The following is a 17,798-nucleotide window of genomic DNA, read 5'->3' as shown; positions in this document are numbered from 1 at the left end:
CTGTTTACACTGCTTGAAGGTTGCCTCTTGGACTTTGGGGCCAGCCCTTCGCATACACCACCCCTACCCCACCATTCCTCCTTGCGTCTGCCACATTGCATAAGCGTCGGCATTTGCAAACAACCATGTCGAAGCGGTACCACGAGAGTCCCATGGACTTCGAGTACCAGAACGGCACCGGCCCGCTCGACGCACGAAGCCCTTTTGCAGCGGTCAGCATGAACTCGCAGCGCTTCCCAGCAACGCCCGGCGCGGGCAGAAAGAGTGTGTTTCCGCTTTGGCAGAGATCGAAAGGAGACCAGAGGACTGACGGATCACCCAAAGGAGATATGAACGCTTTCGACTCGCCCACGCGAGCAGGTGCCAGCAGGACTACTTCGCCTACCAAGCCTTTGCCGCCCGTGCCGGCTTTCAATTCGTTATTTGCGACGCCCAGGAAGACGACGCAGGATGTTACGATGGAGGACTCGAGTGCGGGAGAGACGCCGAAGAGCCCGGAGAGGCAGGACGACAGTGAGGTGGGAACGCCAGCGGAGCGGTTAGCGTTGGAAAGGAAGAGGTTGGGTGGTCTTGATACAAGGAGTGCGCCGGTCATTCCGACCGTGTCAAGCTTATCAATGAGCCCAAGCAAAGAGAGGGAAAGAGAGCGGGGAGATCGACCGAAAGAGAGGGAGCGAGAGAGGAGAGAACGGCGGCCAAGCCCTCCAAGCAAGAAGGAGAGCTTTTTTGGGAGATTCAAGAAACAGATCTACAGCCCGGGACGTGGCGAGATTCCTAGAGGCGACATTGTTCAGAGCAAAGAGAAGCGCATACGGAGGCAAAGAAGCAGAGAGGCACAGCGACAACTCGCGATCCAGGCACGATATAGTATGTCGGGCTCTGGATCGGAAGCTGAAAACGACGACTCTGAGCTTGTCATCGCCCCCTCACGAACAGTCAGCCCGCGCAAACGCAGCGCAAACTACAACAGCCACAACCACCAGCACACATCAGAACCCCCTCAAACACCCCAACCAGCCGCGAAAGAACCCCACTGGATGTCCTCCCTCTTCACATTCATCGGCGCCCACCCCACCGTCCCCCACATCCTCACATTCTACGCCCAGCTCGCCTTCAACACCTTCCTCCTCGGCGCCTGCGCCTACATGATCTACTGCTTCTGGACCGCAATCCAAGACGACATCAACAAGAAAGCCTGGGACCTCAGCGCCGACATAATCGCCAACATCGCGGACGCGACCGAAAACTTCCGCATCAACGGCTGCGCCTCCGCCACGCGCGCGCCCGCGCTCAAAGTCCAATGCGACGCTTGGGCCAAGCTGATGGGCCAGGACCCGATGAAAATCGCGCGCGCCAAAGTCTCCGCGCACACCTTCGCGGAGATCTTCAACTCCTTCGTCGAGCCCATCAGCTACAAGGCGATGCTGTTCACGGCGCTGCTGATCTTCGGGTGCTTCGCGACGTCGAACTTCGCCTTCGGCGTGCTGCGCAACAAGGCCATGGAGCAGCAGCACCAGCAGGCCGCCGCGCAGCACTTCTGGGCTCCGGGCCCGCCGCCGCCGACGCCGCAGCGATCGTTCAGCGGGATGGCGGCGGAGGGGCCGGGTGCGTACGGGGGCACGCCGTGGCATGGGAAGCCGGCGCTGGAGCCGGCGCCGAGTCGCGGGTTTGAGATTGGGGATGGGCAGGGGAGTCCGAGGAGGAGGCTGATTTACAATTGAGGGGGAGAGGGTGATGTTGGGCTGGAGTTGTGGGGGAGGGCGGGGTTTCTATTTTCGGGGATCTCAGAGCAAGCAAGCAAGCATGGGAAATGAATCTTTGCGGCGACGGCGTTGTCTTGGATTGGGGCTGGAGGGTTCTTTCGGTTTCAAGCCACGGCTCAGACGAGATCTACTTTTGTCGGTGGGAAATGGTACTTACAGGATAAGGGGCACGGCTGGGACGGCGGTACATCACATGGGATGGGAGGGCCAGGAAAGGCTCAGCGAATCGACACACGAGCGAGAGATTATTCCTGTCGTCTTCTGCTTTTTATTACTCCATTCACGAATTTTCGTAGCAATCAATGAGGAAAGCATGAATACACAACGTCTGAGCCTCCCTCACTGTCATTCGTCGAGGTCCAAAGCAGCCAGCATTCACTCGCCCGTCAAAAGAGATCAAATACTGAAATGGATAGATAGTACATCTACGCGAAGCCTACGTGTTCACCACCAGCAATCACAGAGTCCCGTAGGAGCACTGATATTCATCGAAAGAAAAGAAAAGCAAAGCAAAGCACAGAACGAATCTACAAAATGCCAATCATACAGTTAGCCATGATATATCTACCTTAACATCCCGTACGCCCCCCCAAGCAACAACAATTAAAAACACACATATATCGTTATAGACAACCCTCGTCCTTCGTCCCAAAATGCACCTCTGCTCTGCTCTACTCTACTCTGCTATGCGCCCCCTCCTCTAACGGTGGATATCATCAAAAAAGTACACACTCCTCTCCTCCTCGTCTCTCCCTCTATCCTCTTCACGAAGCACACGCCAGCGCAACGACCCGTCTAGAACGACGAGATAGCAACAGCGATGACCTGCGCGTCGCTGTGCGAGATGCTGACCGTGGTATCCTTGACGCCAGCCTTAGCAGCGGCAGCTTTGGCGTCGCCGTGGAGCTGTAAAGACGATATTAGCAAACATCCCATAACACCTCATAGTCAACACGATGAACTCACCACAACAGTCGGCGCCCCCGTCTCGGCGTTCACGATCTCGATCTCCCTCAGCGGCGCGCCCGCACCCTTGCCCTCGACCTTCAAGCTCTTGAAAACGGCCTCCTTGGCGCTCCAGCGGCCCGTGAAAGAGGCCTGCGGGCTGGGCTGGGCGCGGCAGTAAGCGATCTCCTGCGGGGTGAAGTTGCGCTCGACGAAAGTATCGTTGTGGATGTCGAGGGCGTCGATGCTCTCGATGTCGACGCCGGGGTTAGAATTGGCGGAGGCGTTGACCTTCATGAGCGACTCGACCATCTCGGTGGTGCTCTTGTCTTGGGGCTTGGCGGGGGCCTTCTTGGGGTACATGAGGCCGGCGGACTTCTTGTCGAGGGCGACGCGGGCGTCTGGGTTGAGGAAGACGGCGGACTGCTGCGCGTCCTCGTAGGGCGACTTGTCCTTGGCGCGGAAGATGTTGTTGTTGATCAGGCCGTCGTGGTAGTAGCGGTAGGCCTTCTTCTGGCGGGCCTCGACCTTGGTCTTGTAGGCGTTGAACTGGGCGGCGTCGAGGGTGGCGAAGAGGTAGCGCGGATGGATGCCGATGGCCTGGGCGCCCTTCTGGCCGAAGCCGAAGGAGGTGACGGAGAAGGCCTTGATGCCGTCCGTCTGGATGGCCTGGTTGGGGTAGACGATGTAGTCGAACTTCTCCATGACCTTGTCGACGTTGTCGGCGTTGCGGTTGCCGGGGACGAGGCCGCTGTTGAGGACCTGCAGGGCGCCGTTGAACATGAACGCGCCGGCGGCACCCTTGGGGTGGCCGGTGAGGTACTTCTGGAAGATGCCCATGAGCGCGTTGCCCTTCTGGCGGCCGAGGTGGTTCATCTGCTGGCAGAGCACGTCGGACTCGTTCTTGTCGTTGGCGACGGTGGAGGTGCCGTGGAAGGAGGCGACGTTCAGGTCGTCGATGGTCAGGCCCCAGGTAGCGAGGGCGCCGCGCAGAGGAGCGATCTTGGGGTCGGACTTCCAGAAGTTGTTGCCCAGGCTGTACAGGGCGTCCTTCTCCTGGCGTCTGGCCTCGCGCTCGATGTGAGCGGCGCGGTCCTCCATGTACTCGGTCTCGTCGAAGGTGCCGCCCTGCTGCTTCATTGCGGCAACCTCCTCCTGCAGGTACATCAGCTCGGACTCCTGCCAGTTCTTGATGTGCTTGCGGCGGAGATCCATCTGCCTCTTGCGGTACTTGATGTCGAGAAGAGGCGAGGGGAATTTGCCCGGGGTCTCACGAGCAGTGGTGAGCACACCCTGGCCCGGAGCAGGGACGGAGCGGCCGATCTTGTCGGTGGCAGTGGCGGTGAGGCCAAGGATACCGTAGATCGGGACACCCATGTCGAGCGCGAGCTTGGCGTCCATGATGACCTGCATACCGCAACCCTGGGACTCCATGAAGCCGTTACGGGTGGTGGTGGTGGGACGAGACATCTCAGCCGGGGTGCGGCCGTGGGCGAACTCGTCCTCGGCGTTGCTGGTGGCCTTCATGTTGGCGAACTCGTAGGAACCCTCCTCCTGGAAGTCATCGAAACCACCAACGAAGCACATGCGGGCCTTGCCCTCGACAATGCAGTCGTAACCGATGTCGATGGACTCGACGGCAGTGGCGCAGGCACCGACCGGGGTGCGGATGGGACCGGTGGAGGACATGAGCAACATGTTGATCCAAGCACTCATAGTGTTGATGAAAGACTCCTGCAGGATGTCCTTCTGCAGAGGCTTGTCGAGGTAGCGATCCTTGTACATGCCGCGCAGAGCGCTGGTACCGCCAATACCGGAACCAATGCAGTTACCGACCTCGGAGATGTGCACGTACTTGTAGAACTCGTACGGGTCGGTGATACCAGAGGACAGGAGAGCCTCGACAGTGGAGACGAGGACGTAGAGGGTGACCGGGTCGACCTGAGAAATGATGTCGTCGGGGATACCGTAGAGCTTGGCGTTCCAGCCAGTGGGAATCTGGCCAGCGACGAGACGGTCGAAGCGGAGAGCCTTGGGGATGAGGAGCGTGGCGTTCTTGAGAAGACGCACGGAGAACTCGCCGGACTCAAGCTCGAAGATCTCGACCTTGTCGCCGTGCTGACGCTTGAACTCCTCAGCAGTCTCCTTGGACGCCTCGAAGGGCTCGAGGTCCTCCTGAGTCTGGATCTCCTGCAGCAGCTCCTTCTTGTTCGGGTCGTAGCCGTTGAACAGCTCAGGCTCGATGAGACGAATACCGGAGTGCTCGAGGATGTGCTTCTCGTACTTGGGCTTGACGTCCTTGTCGTCGACGGGCTCGTTGGTCTTGGCGTCGACCCAGCCAGAGTAGCTCTGGCCCTTGAGGGGACCATTGTGGTTCTTGATGAGACCCATCATCCAAGCCATCTCGACGCAGCCCTCGAGAGAGAACTCGCCGTAGGCTTCCATCTCCCAGCGGGTCCTGGAGTTACCCCAGGGGCCAACCTCGGCGAAACCAGTGACGACGACGACCTTCTCGAGGTCGACCATGCCCTTGAGGTCCGAGTTGATCGGCTCGACCTCAGACTTCCAGTCGGGAAGCTTGGGGAAGTCGAACTTCATGTTGGCGCGCTGGTTGACGTTGACAGTCTTGTAGAGAGCCTCGCTGGCCTCGCCGTTGACGATCTTGTTCTCGACCGCAGTCTCGCGAGTGACGGCGCGGCGGATCTCGGAGGTCTCGGTGATGTCCTTGCGGAGCTTGGTCATCAGCTCCTTGAGGTTGGGCAGGAACTGCAGACCACCGTTGAGGTCAGCGAAGACAGGCTCCTGCTGGCAGAGGTTGACGATGGACGGAGCCATCAGGCCGAGCAGGTTGAAAGCCATCTCCTGCTGAGAGAAGGTGCGCACACCGTACTTCTCAACGCCCTCGGCAACAATGTTGTTGCCACCCATGAGACCAGTGCCACGGGTCCAGCCGATGACAGCACCGCAGATGGTGAGGAAGTTGCCCCAGTTCTCGGAGTGCCAGCGGTTGAACAGCGTCTCGAGAGCGAGCTTGGACTCGGAGTAGAGACCGTCGTTACCGAAGGTACCGTGGTTGGGAGAAAGCGGCAGGATGACCTGGGCAGGCCTGGTGTCGAAGTTGCGGGCAGCCTTCTGGGTCTTGACATTACCGAGCATGCGGAGGAGGTTGGTGAGCATGATACGGTGAGCGAGCTCAGACTTGCTGTCGATGTTGTCGATCTCGCGGCCGTTCTCGGGGATGGCAGCGAAGGGGACAATGAAGTCGAGGTCCCAGCCAAGACCCTTCTTCTCGTCGTAGATCCACTCAACAAGAGCGTTGGTGTCCTGCTGGCTACCCTGGTTGAAGGGAGCGACGACCAGCTGAGAGCCACGAGCACCGTAGCGGGTGTACATGGACTGGTAGTACTCGGTGACGGAACGAGAGAAGCGGGAGGTGGTAACGACGACCTTGGCACCACCGCTGATGAGGCCCTGGAGGACTTCAGCACCAATGGAACCGGCACCAGCACCAGTCATGAGCACGTTCTTGCCCTGGAAGGTGACACCGGCCCTAGCGGCCTCCTCAAGACCATCGAGGTAGACGCCAGTCAGCCTCTTGCTGTACTCCCAGCCGTGCTCATCCTTACGCTTGAGGTGGAGGAAGGGCACGGTCTCGATCTTGCCCTGCTTGGTCGGGCCCTGAGCACGAGCAGTGCGGGTGTTCTTGAGAGCACCATTGGACTTGCCGCTCTCGGCCGGCATGATCTGACCCTCGTTCATGCCGAGAGAGCGAACGATGTTGCTGTAGAGCTGCTTGATCTCAAGCTGCGCAGACTTGGAGACGCCGTGCTGCTGGCGGATGAGCTTGTAGACGCGCTGGAGGTCGTTCTGGACCTTGGTGCGGTTACCATACTCGGAGATCTTGCCTCCCTCGGCCATCTCACGCACGTAGTGCTCGAGCTTGCGAACACTGGCGCGAGGGACCTCCTCGTAGTTCATGTTGCCGCGGGCGTCAACCTTGAGCTGGGGAGCGGTGGGAACAGCGACATCCTTGTAGACAGGCGCCTCGTCGAGGACGTCTCTGCAGTTGTCGATGAGCTGCTCGCCGAGCTCCTTGGCGAGCTTGTAGGTCTCGCCACGCTCGGTCGGGCAGTGGTCGATGTGGTACTGCATGAAATCAAGCAGGGTGGGGTTGGCGCGGTTCATGATGAGAATGCAGCGGCTGACAATCTCACGGTCGACAGCCTTCAGGCGGCCGAAGATAATGTCGTAGTACATGGTGAGGGCGTCCTGGCGAGCCCAATTCCAGGAGGAGTCGTAGACGCGGGTCTTGAGCGCGCTGAATGAGGGCTCAATGCCGGCAGCGTAGAACTCTCCGTGCTCGGTGTTCCAAAGGTCGAGCTGCGCCTGCAGAGCGGCCTGGTTTTCCTTGCCAGCGACGGCAGCCTTGTCACCGGCCCTGAGGTCCATCTTCAGGTAGCGAGCGAACAGCTCGAGCTGCTGCTTGAAAAGCGCCTTCTGGTCCTTTGTGAGGGCCTCGATGGCGGCGGGGTCCATCATCATGCCGCCGCCGCCCGCGCCGCCGTCTCCGGCCGCGGGACCGCTGGACAGGCTGATGCCAGCAGCCGAGGCGTACTTCTGTGTAACATCGTCCAACCAGGCCTTGCCGTCGTTCTCCGAACCAAGACGAGCCGCAGGCTCCATGGTCAGAGCAAGCAGCAGGACGCCGTCCTGTCTGCCAGAGCCGAGGCCCCATCTTGTCTCCAAGTGTTTCCGCACAGCGGTGATGTTGAAGCCACCAGGCATCTTTGATGATACCATGCGGGCGATGAGAGATGTGGATTGCTTGCCGAGCTGGCCATTGAAGGTGGTCTGCATGGACGCTCCCAGCTCGTCAAGAGGAGTGTCTTCGGGCTTTTCAGGTGTGGATCCAAACTCTTTTCCAAGGTCACCGAGGATTTCGTTCTGGAGGGTGGACTTGCCTGTACGTGGTGTTAGTGAGGAAATGAAACAATCTCATTTGTGCAAGAACGTACCTCCAACCAAGTCCTTGATCGCTTTGCTCAGAGGGATGTCAGTCAAGGGCTTCTTGAGCTTCTGAGCAACGAGTGTTCGCAGGATGTCGACAGCGCCGACAGGAGCATCCTCAACGGCGGCCGCAGGGCCAGCGCTGGGAGGCGGAGGCGCCGCAGCGGCAGCAGGCGCGGCGGCGGGAGCACCAGCAGCAGCGGGTGCAGCAGAACTGCTGGACGCGGCGGCGGGAGCAGGCTCGTCCTCAATGGGCTCGACGTCGTAGTAGATATCAGGGCCATCCTTCTTGTAGCAGAGAACCTGGCGCTGGACGGAGCGGGCAGCATCGTAGGCTTCGTATTTGGCGGCCAGGGTGCGCTTGGCCATGACACCGAGGGTGTCCGCGGGACCGACCTCGACAATGCGCTCGGTGGTCTTCTCGCCGAGGATGACATCCTGGGTCTCAATCCATCTTACGGGCGAGGCGAATTGGTATGCCAGCAGCTCGACGAGCAGGGTGTGGGCGAGCTCCTGCTCGACTTCGGGACGCATGATGGCGGGTGCGGAGGGGTATTAAGAGGCGGATGTAGAGTGTAAAAGAGCGAATTGACGAGCCGGGCGACTCGCTGGCGAGAATCAAGGTGGTGCCCGTGGGTGGTGGTGGGAGGGTTCGGCGGTCGAGACGGAGGTGGAGTGGTAGGAGTGGGTGGAAAATTTGCCCGAGGCAGCCTCGACCGAGCAGCTCACGGGGCGGATTGCGGTGGTGCGGGAGGGGATTGGAGTTGGAGGAAGAGAGAGAGAGGGCAAGGAGGAGGCGGGCGGACGGGGCGATAATGATCAGGCCAGGTGTGGTCGTGTGTACAAGGCGCCAGGGTGCAACCGGATGAGACGCTCGCGACGCTGTTGGGAGTGAAGCTCAAGGTGCGATGGTGGGCCGTGCACGATTTGCGTTTGCGGAGAGCGGTGGAAATCCTGGGAGGTGTATGCAGGCGAGATGCAGGCTGACGATAAGCAGGGAGGTTGGGACGGCGGGGAGGGTTCAATGCGGCGCGTACAGCCTGACGTGCATGCGCTACCGTGATATTGTGCAGCTGCGGCGGTGCAATCATGGAGTGCAGTGAAGTGGTAAATTGGCAGCGAGTGCCCTACACGGCGGCGACTCCTTGAAAAACTAGAGGCAGAGCCGGCAGTGGTTAGAGCAGTGGTTAGGCTGGCTCGAGTGGTCCGGCGGGCGGTAGCGGCGGGCGCTGGGCGGGCGAGGAGGGATCATTGGGGCCTGAGGCGCTGAGGTGCGCGGGCTGCGGCGCTGGCTGGCCGGGTGGGCGAGGGACCAACCCAAGCTTCAACAGCCTGAGGCCAGGACTCGCTGCAGGTGCTGAGCTGCTGAGGCTGCCGCTACTGCTGCCCACGCGCCACGCTACCGTCGGCAGGCAGCGAGCGACTCCCGCCCGGCCCACAGCTGGCCCTGCTGCAGGGACGCGGCTGCTTCCTCACCAACCGACCCAGCTCTTTCAACGGCTCCAGCATCCCAGCGCCCGCGCCCGCGCCCCGACGCACCACCGCCAGCCTGAGTGTTAAGTGTCCGTCTGCACCCGCGTCCCACCCCATTGCCTCGTCCTGCCCTCCGCCGCACCACCTCCCTCTCCGTGTCTACCACTTTCTACCTATACCAAACCTCACTCGCACACCCGCACACACGCCGCACCCCCGACCCTCCGCCGCCGCGTGCCCGCCGTCGCTCATTCCCCCCTCCTCTCCGCCGCAGCTTTCCCGCTAGCGTGGCCAGCTGCGAAAAATCCAGAGCTCGCCCATGACCTGCCGCCCGCGAGCACGCCTGTAAATCGTAAGTGCTGCCTGCTGCTCTCCTTACGCCTTACGGCCGAAATCTGCCCCCCCAAACACCGACACCGCGACTGCCTCTCCCTCCATTCCACTTGTCCCCGACCCATTGGCCCTCCAGCTGTACGCTCTGCTCTCCCAGCCCCAGCGAGTCCGGACGCGGAACGCGAGCTGCTCCTCAGGCACACGAGACACCTGGAAAGCCTCGCAGGCTGCAGCTTCCTCGCCCCGGGGAACTTCCAATCTTCCAGCCGCCCGCCGCCGAGCATGCTCCTTTCGCCGACCGCCGCCTGACCTCTGCTCTCAATTGCTCCTCCCATTGCATTGCCCGCTGCAGTCCGCTGACCATGAGCGTCCAGTTCAGTAATTCCTCCCAGCGACCGGACGCCATCCGCAGGGCCAGCAGCAGAATGTACGGCTCCGGCGCCCAGACCGGCGTGTCCACGCCTCGCTCGCAGGCCGTCTCGCGCCCGCTCACCCTCACCCACGGCTCCCTCGAATACAACTTCTTAATACCCACTGCTCTTCATTTCAGCGCCACCCAGCTCAAGGATGCCTTCCTTGCCACCCTTCCCGAACCCACAGACGAGCTCGCCCAGGACGACGAGCCCTCATCCGTCACCGAGCTGGTCGCCAGATATCTCGGCTTCACCGCCAAGGAGGTCGACGAGGGCGACGACCCCGGCTCGTACGAGGAGGTCCTGAAGATACTGCTACAAGAGTTCGAGCGCGCCTTCCTGCGCGGCAACGAGGTGCACGCAATCGCCGCCACCCTGCCCGGCATCGTGGAGAAGAAGCTCATCACCGCGCGCTCCTACTACGCCGCCCGCTCGGCGGTCGGCCGCCCTATCAAGGCGCACGAGTCTGCTCTGCTGCGGGAGGCCGCGGACGAGAATGCCTACATCTACGCCGTCTTCGGCGGCCAGGGCAACATCGAGGAGTACTTTGACGAGCTGCGCGAGATTTACACCACATACCCGACTCTCGTCGAGGACTTCATCACCTCTGCTGCGGCGCACCTCCAGCAGCTGGCCAGAGACCCCAAGGCTGAGAAGCTTTACCCCAAGGGTCTGGATGTCATGCGCTGGTTGAACAACAAGGACGCCCAGCCCGACACCGAGTACCTCGTTTCCGCACCCGTCAGCTTCCCGCTCATCGGTCTGACCCAGCTCGCACACTACCTCGTCATGTGCCGAGTGCTGGGAACGCACCCCGGCCACGTCAGGGAGCGTTTCTCCGGTTCCACCGGTCACTCGCAGGGTGTTGTCACCGCGGCTGCGATTGCCGCCTCGAAGAACTTTGAGACATTCGACAAGTCCTCGAGGGATGCGCTCACCATCCTTTTCTGGATCGGTCTTCGCAGCCAGCAGGCTTACCCGCGCACTTCTCTCGCCCCCAATGTGCTGCAGGACTCGATCGACGAGGGCGAGGGCTCTCCCACACCTATGCTGTCCATCCGTGATCTTCCCCGGGAGGCAGTCCAGAAGCACATTGACACGACCAACGAGCACCTGCCGAAAGACAGGCACATTGGTATCTCCCTGGTGAACAGCGCGCGTAACTTCGTCGTCACCGGCCCTCCCATGTCTCTCTACGGTCTGAACCTCCAGCTTCGCAAGGTCAAGGCTCCCACTGGCCTCGATCAGACTCGCATTCCCTTCACCGAGCGTAAGGTTCGCTTCGTGAACCGTTTCCTCCCCATCACCGCTCCCTTCCACAGCCCTTACCTTGCAGAGGCCATCCAGCACCTCCAGGAGGACCTCAGCTCCGTCTCTATCCCCTCTTCTGAGCTCGGCATCCCCGTGTTCGACACCTGCACCGGTGAGGACCTCCGGGAGAAGACCAGTGGCAACATTGTTCCCGACCTCATCCGCATGATCTGCAAGGATCCCGTCAACTGGGAAGTCGCTACTGTCATGCCCAACGCCACGCACATCCTTGACTTCGGCCCTGGTGGCATTTCCGGTCTCGGCGTGCTTACCAACCGCAACAAGGACGGCACCGGTGTTCGTGTGATTCTGGCGGGAACCATGGACGGCACCAACACCGAGGTCGGCTACAAGCCTGAGATCTTCGACCGCGACGCCGAGCACGCCGTCAAGTACGCCGTCGACTGGGTGAAAGAGTACGGACCTAAGCTTGCGAGAACATCTGTCGGCCAGACATTTGTGGACACCAAGATGAGCAGACTTCTGGGTCTTCCTCCCGTCATGGTTGCAGGTATGACTCCTTGCACCGTGCCGTGGGACTTTGTGGCTTCTACCATGAAGGCTGGCTACGAGATCGAGCTTGCTGGCGGTGGATACTACAACGACAAGACCATGTCCGCGGCCATTGCCAAGATCGAGAAGGAGATTCCCGCTGGTCGCGGTATCACCATCAACTTGATCTACGTCGCACCCAGGGCCATGGCCTGGCAGATCCCCATGATCGCCAGGCTGCGTGCTGAGGGCGTGCCGATTGAGGGTCTTACCATTGGTGCCGGTGTGCCCTCGATTGAGGTTGCCAACGAGTACATTGAGACTCTGGGCATCAAGCACATCAGCTTCAAGCCCGGCTCCTCTGAGGCGATCCAGCAGACCATCAACATTGCCAAGGCGAACCCCAACTTCCCTGTCATCATGCAGTGGACCGGTGGTCGCGGTGGTGGTCACCACTCTTTCGAGGACTTCCACCAGCCGATTCTGTCCATGTACACTCGCATCAGGCGCTGCCCGAACCTCGTCCTCCTTGCCGGCTCCGGCTTCGGTGGCTCCGAGGACACCTACCCCTACCTCACTGGTACCTGGGCGCAGAAGTTTGGCTACCCCCCGATGCCCTTCGACGGTGTCCTCTTCGGCAGCCGTGTCATGGTCGCCAAGGAGGCGCACACCTCCAAGATGGCCAAGCAGGCCATCGTCGACGCCCCTGGTCTCGACGACCACGAGTGGGAGAAGACCTACAAGGGCCCCGCCGGTGGTGTCATCACTGTCCGCTCTGAGATGGGCGAGCCGATCCACAAGATCGCCACTCGCGGTATCAAGTTCTGGGCGGAGATGGACCAGAAGATCTTCAGCCTTGACAAGGCGAAGCGTATTCCCGAGCTCAAGAAGCAGCGCGAGTACATCATCCAGAAGCTGAACGACGACTTCCAGAAGCCTTGGTTCGGCCGCAACCGCGCCGGCGAGTGCGTCGACCTTGAGGACATGACCTACGGTGAGGTTGTTCGCCGCATGGTCGACCTCATGTTCGTCAAGCACCAGAAGCGCTGGATTGACAAGTCTTTGGCCAAGCTCACCGGCGACTTCATCCGTCGCATTGAGGAGCGCTTTGCCAAGGCTGACGGTCCTTCCCTCATCCAGAACTACAGCGAGCTCGACGAGCCCTTCACCACTGTCAAGAAGGTTCTCGAGGCCTACCCCGAGGCTGATGACCAGCTCATCAACGCTCAGGACTGCCAGCACTTCCTGCTCCTGTGCCAGCGCCGCGGCCAGAAGCCCGTGCCTTTCGTCCCCTGCCTGGACGACACCTTCGAGTTCTTCTTCAAGAAGGACTCCCTGTGGCAGTCTGAGGACCTCGAGGCTGTTGTCGACCAGGATGTTGGCAGAGTCGCCATTCTCCAGGGACCGATGGCCGCCAAGTACTCCACCAAGGTCGATGAGCCCATCAAGGAGATCCTCGACGGCGTGCACAACGGTCACATTGCCATGCTCACCAAGGACCTCTACGCTGGTGACGAGAAGAAGATCCCTGTCGTTGAGTACTTCGGTGGCAAGCTCATCGAGGCCAGCGACGAGGTCAGCGTTGACGGCCTGACCGTCTCGGAGATTGACAACAAGACCATCCTCCGTCTTTCCGCCGCCTCTGGCTCCGCTCTCCCGGATGTCAACAACTGGATGCAGATCCTTGCTGGCCGCAGCATCTCATGGCGCCACGCTTTCTTCACGGCCGATGTCTTCGTGCAGGGCCAGCGTTTCCAGACCAACCCGATGCACCGCATCTTTGCCCCCACCCCGGGCATGTTGGTCGAGATCACATACCCCGACGACCCCAAGCGCACCGTTGTCACCGTCAAGGAGCCGTCGCACGGCAAGTACGTCCCGACCATCGAGGTCGGCCCGATGGCGAACAACGAGATTGTCGTCAAGATGATCGAGGACCGCACCGCCTCCGGCAAGCCTGTCGCTCTGACGCTCAAGTTCACTTACCACCCCGAGACTGGTTACGCTCCCATTCGCGAGGTCATGGATGCTCGCAACGACCGCGTCAAGGAGTTCTACTACCGCATCTGGTTCGGTGATGAGGCTGTTCCCTTCGACACCCCGGTCACCTCTCGCTTCGAGGGTGGCAGGGCTACCGTCACTAGCGAGGCCATCAACGACTTCGTCCACGCTGTCGGCAACACCGGCGAGGCGTTCGTTGACAGGCCCGGCAAGGAGGTTTTCGCCCCCATGGACTTCGCCATCGTCGTTGGCTGGAAGGCCATCACCAAGCCTATCTTCCCGCGCAAGATTGATGGTGACCTTCTCAAGCTCGTCCACCTTTCCAACGGCTTCCGCATGCTCCCTGGTGCGACGCCGCTCAAGAAGGGTGATGTCCTTGACACCACCGCTGAGGTCAACGCCGTCATCAACCAGGCTTCTGGCAAGCTGGTCGAGGTCTGCGGCACCATCACTCGTGACGGCAAGCCCGTCATGGAGGTCACCTCTCAGTTCCTGTACCGTGGCACTTACACCGACTACGAGAACACCTTCCAGCGCAAGGTGGAGACTCCCGTCCAGGTCCACCTCGAGACTACCAAGGACATCGCCGTCCTTCAGTCCAAGGAATGGTTCCGCCTGGAGGAGTCCGACATCGAGCTTCTCGGCCAGACTCTGGTCTTCAAGCTGCAGACTCTCAACAGGTACAAGAACGAGACTGTCTTCTCTTCTGTGCAGACCATCGGTAAGGTCGAGCTCGAATTGCCCACGAAGGAGATCATCCAGGTCGCCTCCGTTGAGTACGAGGCGGGCGCATCCTACGGCAACCCGGTCCTTGACTACCTCAGCCGCAACGGAACCTCTCTCGACCAGCCCGTGCACTTCGAGAACCCCATCCCGCTGCACGGCAAGACCCCTCTGTCTCTGAAGGCTCCCGCCTCCAACGAGACCTACGCTCGCGTCTCTGGAGATTACAACCCCATCCACGTTTCTCGTGTCTTCTCCAAGTACGCCAACCTGCCTGGCACCATCACCCACGGCATGTACTCCAGCGCTGCTGTCCGCTCCCTCGTCGAGACTTGGGCTGCGGAGAACAACGTCGGTCGTGTGCGTAGCTTCCACGCCAGCCTTGTCGGCATGGTCCTTCCCGATGACAGCATTGAGGTCACCCTCCAGCACATCGGTATGGTCTCCGGCCGCAAGATCATCAAGGTCGAGGCCGCTAAGGCTGAGACTGAGGAGAAGGTCCTCCTCGGTGAGGCGGAGATCGAGCAGCCCGTGTCTGCTTACGTCTTCACTGGCCAGGGTTCCCAGGAGCAGGGTATGGGTATGGATCTCTACGAGAGCAGCCCGGTCGCGGCTGAGGTCTGGGATCGTGCCGACAAGCACTTCTTGGACAACTATGGTAAGTCGTCGTTCAAACTCTCAATACATGTAACACTAGCTAATCCTCCATCCAGGCTTCGCCATCACCAACATCGTCAGGAACAACCCCAACGAGCTCACCATCCACTTCGGTGGCGCTCGTGGCAAGGCCATCCGCCAGAACTACATGGCCATGACCTTCGAGACGGTGGCTGCCGACGGCAGCATCAAGTCCGAGAAGATCTTCAAGGAGATCAACGAGACCACCAGCTCCTACACCTACCGCTCGCCCACCGGTCTCCTCTCCGCGACGCAGTTCACTCAGCCCGCCCTCACTCTTATGGAGAAGGCCTCGTTCGAGGACATGCGTCACAAGGGTGTCGTCCAGCGCGACAGCAGCTTCGCCGGCCACTCGCTCGGCGAGTACAGCGCCCTGGCCGCCATGGCCGAGGTCATGCCGATCGAGTCTCTCGTCTCCGTCGTCTTCTACCGCGGTCTGACCATGCAGGTCGCCGTCGAGCGCGACGAGGCCGGCCGCTCCAACTACTCCATGTGCGCCGTCAACCCGTCGCGCATCAGCAAGACCTTCACCGAGCAGGCCCTGCAGTACGTCGTCGAGAACATCGCCGAGACGACCACCTGGCTGCTCGAGATCGTCAACCTCAACGTCGAGAACTCGCAGTACGTCTGCGCCGGCGACCTGCGCGCCCTCGACTGCCTCACCAACGTCCTCAACTACCTCAAGGCCCAGAAGATCGACATCCAGCAGCTGATGCAGACCATCTCGCTCGAGGACGTCAAGGCCCACCTGACCTCCATCATCAGAGAGTGCGCCAAGCAAACCGAAGCCAAGCCCAAGCCCCTCGAGCTCCAGCGCGGCTTCGCCACCATCCCCCTCAAGGGCATCGACGTCCCCTTCCACTCGACCTTCCTGCGCTCCGGCGTGAAGCCCTTCCGCTCTTTCCTGCTCAAGAAGATCAACAAGACCTCCATCGACCCCGGCAAGCTCGTCGGCAAGTACATCCCCAACGTCACGGCGCGGCCCTTCGAGCTCACGAAGGAGTACTTCGAGGACGTCTACCGCCTGACGTCGTCGCCGCGCATCGGCAACATTTTGGCGAACTGGGAGAAGTACGAGAGCGATGAGCCGAGCACCACCAGGCCGAGGGCGGGCAGCGAGGCGGTTAGGACGCAGGTTGAGTAAGGGTGTGTTTGTGTTTGAGATGGGAGGATGCGAGGATGGACGGATTGGTGGGATGAGATGAGATGAGATGAGATGAGATGAGGTGCATATGACGACCACGACCACGGTCTCTGGCGCATTGCTGTTTGTGTTTTCTACTGTTATTTTATATATATCCGGCGTTTTATTTTTGTCGAAATTGTTTGTTTGTTTGTTCGTTTTGATGAAGTTTTTAGAGGCTTGCGTTCTGTTTGGTTCACATCGCGTGTTTGTAAATACTTGCTTTTTGTATCGCTCGGTCCGCTCATTTTTGAGCTTGAGGTTATATCATAGAATAGAGTAGGGTAGATTGAGAGTATACTGTTTGTTGTTTAGAGTATTTGGGTATTTACAAGGTGCACATCTCTCATGCCGACCTGTCACTTTCGATTTCGGTCTTGCTTGGAAAACACCCGCCCGGCTCGAGGGAGCAACCCCTAGTTGTGGAATGCCCTGATCCAACGACTGTCAATGCATCCGTAGCAGCTCGAAGTCGACGTGAAAACAAGCACAGAAGGGTTGCGCTTCACGCTGTTCCGGTTTTGATTGTCGTTGCGTTATCTGTGTCGGTCGGATGGCATTTGTACGGGCCGACTGAGATGGATGGAGTACAGCGACGTCTGGACAAACACACGACGAACGCTGCCGGAAGGAAGATGACTTCTTCGTCTTCGGCAATCGCGGGAGCAGTGAACTCCCTAGCGGAAGAGATATGTGCCGCGTTCGACGGGGTAGGTGGACAAGATTACGGGTGAGAAGTCGGGGTTGTTAGGGTTGGTGTGTAAGGGCAAGTAGGGTTTTGGAGTTTGGGCTTCGGGGAGGCAGGCCGGGGCGTGGGTGATGACATGGGAGGAGGCGCCAGATGATTGGAGAGGAGACCTTCGTATTTTCAGTAAACTCGGGGAGGATAGCTGTATGTTCCATTATCGATGGTTTTCATGTGTCGGACGTGCGGGCGTGGTGCGGTCGGGGGAGACGTGTGTCACGGTATGTTTGGAGCGAGATTTTAGGAGCAACATTCCCACCTTGATGAGAGCAGCTTCACGTGCTGCGACGAACGGACAGGTGTTTACCTTGACACGAAATGTCCGGCAGCGAAAAATCTCCGTAGTGTTAAGGTTGACGCTTCGGGGCAATCTGCGTGCCCTAACGGGTCGACGAGGGCTGCAGACAACAGCGTTTCAGGACAGACTTACGTGAGCATGTGAGCTGGGCGATCACACAAAAGCAGTTTCCAAAACCAGGAGAACGCGCACACCACACGGGCGACCGAATTCCAGACCTCCGGCGGCAGAACGATTTGCTGTGGCGTTTGTTGAGCGCAAACCTTCCTTACTCAGCGGCGGGCGATTCTGCGGCGGCGCTGCGACTGCCGGTATCCTGGCCGCAGCTTCTTTGCCGGTGTTCATGCACAAAGTCAGCATTGCCAATCAATAGATTCGACGATCACCGTTTGTTGATGGGTCTTTAGGATCGTCCGGATGCCTGGAGGTGGAG

At 60.0% G+C, this 17,798-nt stretch overlaps 3 protein-coding genes across 3 annotated transcripts; 2 read left to right on the top strand and 1 right to left on the bottom strand.

Moving 5' to 3' along the window:
- Window positions 1-59: 59 nt before the first annotated feature.
- WHR41_02255 (uncharacterized protein) lies at window positions 60-1,721 on the top strand (the record flags this gene model as incomplete). Its single annotated transcript, XM_069370861.1, has 3 exons — window positions 60-264; window positions 325-538; window positions 701-1,721. The coding sequence occupies exons 1-3, from the start codon at window positions 126-128 to the stop codon at window positions 1,719-1,721; spliced, it is 1,374 nt and encodes a 457-aa protein (XP_069232327.1). The 5' UTR covers window positions 60-125.
- A 568-nt stretch (window positions 1,722-2,289) lies between these two features.
- On the bottom strand, window positions 2,290-8,524 carry FAS2 (Fatty acid synthase subunit alpha). Its single transcript, XM_069370860.1, has 3 exons — window positions 7,724-8,524; window positions 2,730-7,669; window positions 2,290-2,669 (listed from the first exon to the last, which is right to left on the bottom strand). Exons 1-3 carry the CDS (start codon window positions 8,247-8,249, stop codon window positions 2,559-2,561), a joined length of 5,577 nt encoding a protein of 1,858 aa, XP_069232328.1. The 5' UTR covers window positions 8,250-8,524; the 3' UTR covers window positions 2,290-2,558.
- A 782-nt stretch (window positions 8,525-9,306) lies between these two features.
- WHR41_02253 (uncharacterized protein) lies at window positions 9,307-16,367 on the top strand. The gene is made up of 3 exons (XM_069370859.1): window positions 9,307-9,540; window positions 9,896-15,119; window positions 15,175-16,367. The coding sequence occupies exons 2-3, from the start codon at window positions 9,947-9,949 to the stop codon at window positions 16,281-16,283; spliced, it is 6,282 nt and encodes a 2,093-aa protein (XP_069232333.1). The 5' UTR covers window positions 9,307-9,540; window positions 9,896-9,946; the 3' UTR covers window positions 16,284-16,367.
- Window positions 16,368-17,798: the final 1,431 nt, after the last annotated feature.

Source organism: Cladosporium halotolerans (genome assembly GCF_011745625.1).
Source record: "Cladosporium halotolerans strain TM138-S3 chromosome Unknown Sca5, whole genome shotgun sequence".
In the NCBI taxonomy this organism is placed as follows: Eukaryota; Fungi; Ascomycota; class Dothideomycetes; order Cladosporiales; family Cladosporiaceae; genus Cladosporium; species Cladosporium halotolerans.
The sequence above is the reverse complement of the archived record's forward strand: the minus strand, read 5'-3'. Positions and strand labels throughout refer to the sequence as shown.

Coding starts and splice junctions, on each gene's coding strand:
- FAS2 (XM_069370860.1), bottom strand. CDS start 8,249: ATGCGTCCCGAAGTCGAGCAGGAGCTCGCCCACACCCTGCTCGTCGAG. Junction 7,670..7,723: donor GATCAAGGACTTGGTTGGAG/GTACGTTCTTGC, acceptor CACCACGTACAG/GCAAGTCCACCCTCCAGAAC. Junction 2,670..2,729: donor CGGGGGCGCCGACTGTTGTG/GTGAGTTCATCG, acceptor TCGTCTTTACAG/CTCCACGGCGACGCCAAAGC.
- WHR41_02253 (XM_069370859.1), top strand. CDS start 9,947: ATGTACGGCTCCGGCGCCCAGACCGGCGTGTCCACGCCTCGCTCGCAG. Junction 15,120..15,174: donor GCACTTCTTGGACAACTATG/GTAAGTCGTCGT, acceptor TCCTCCATCCAG/GCTTCGCCATCACCAACATC.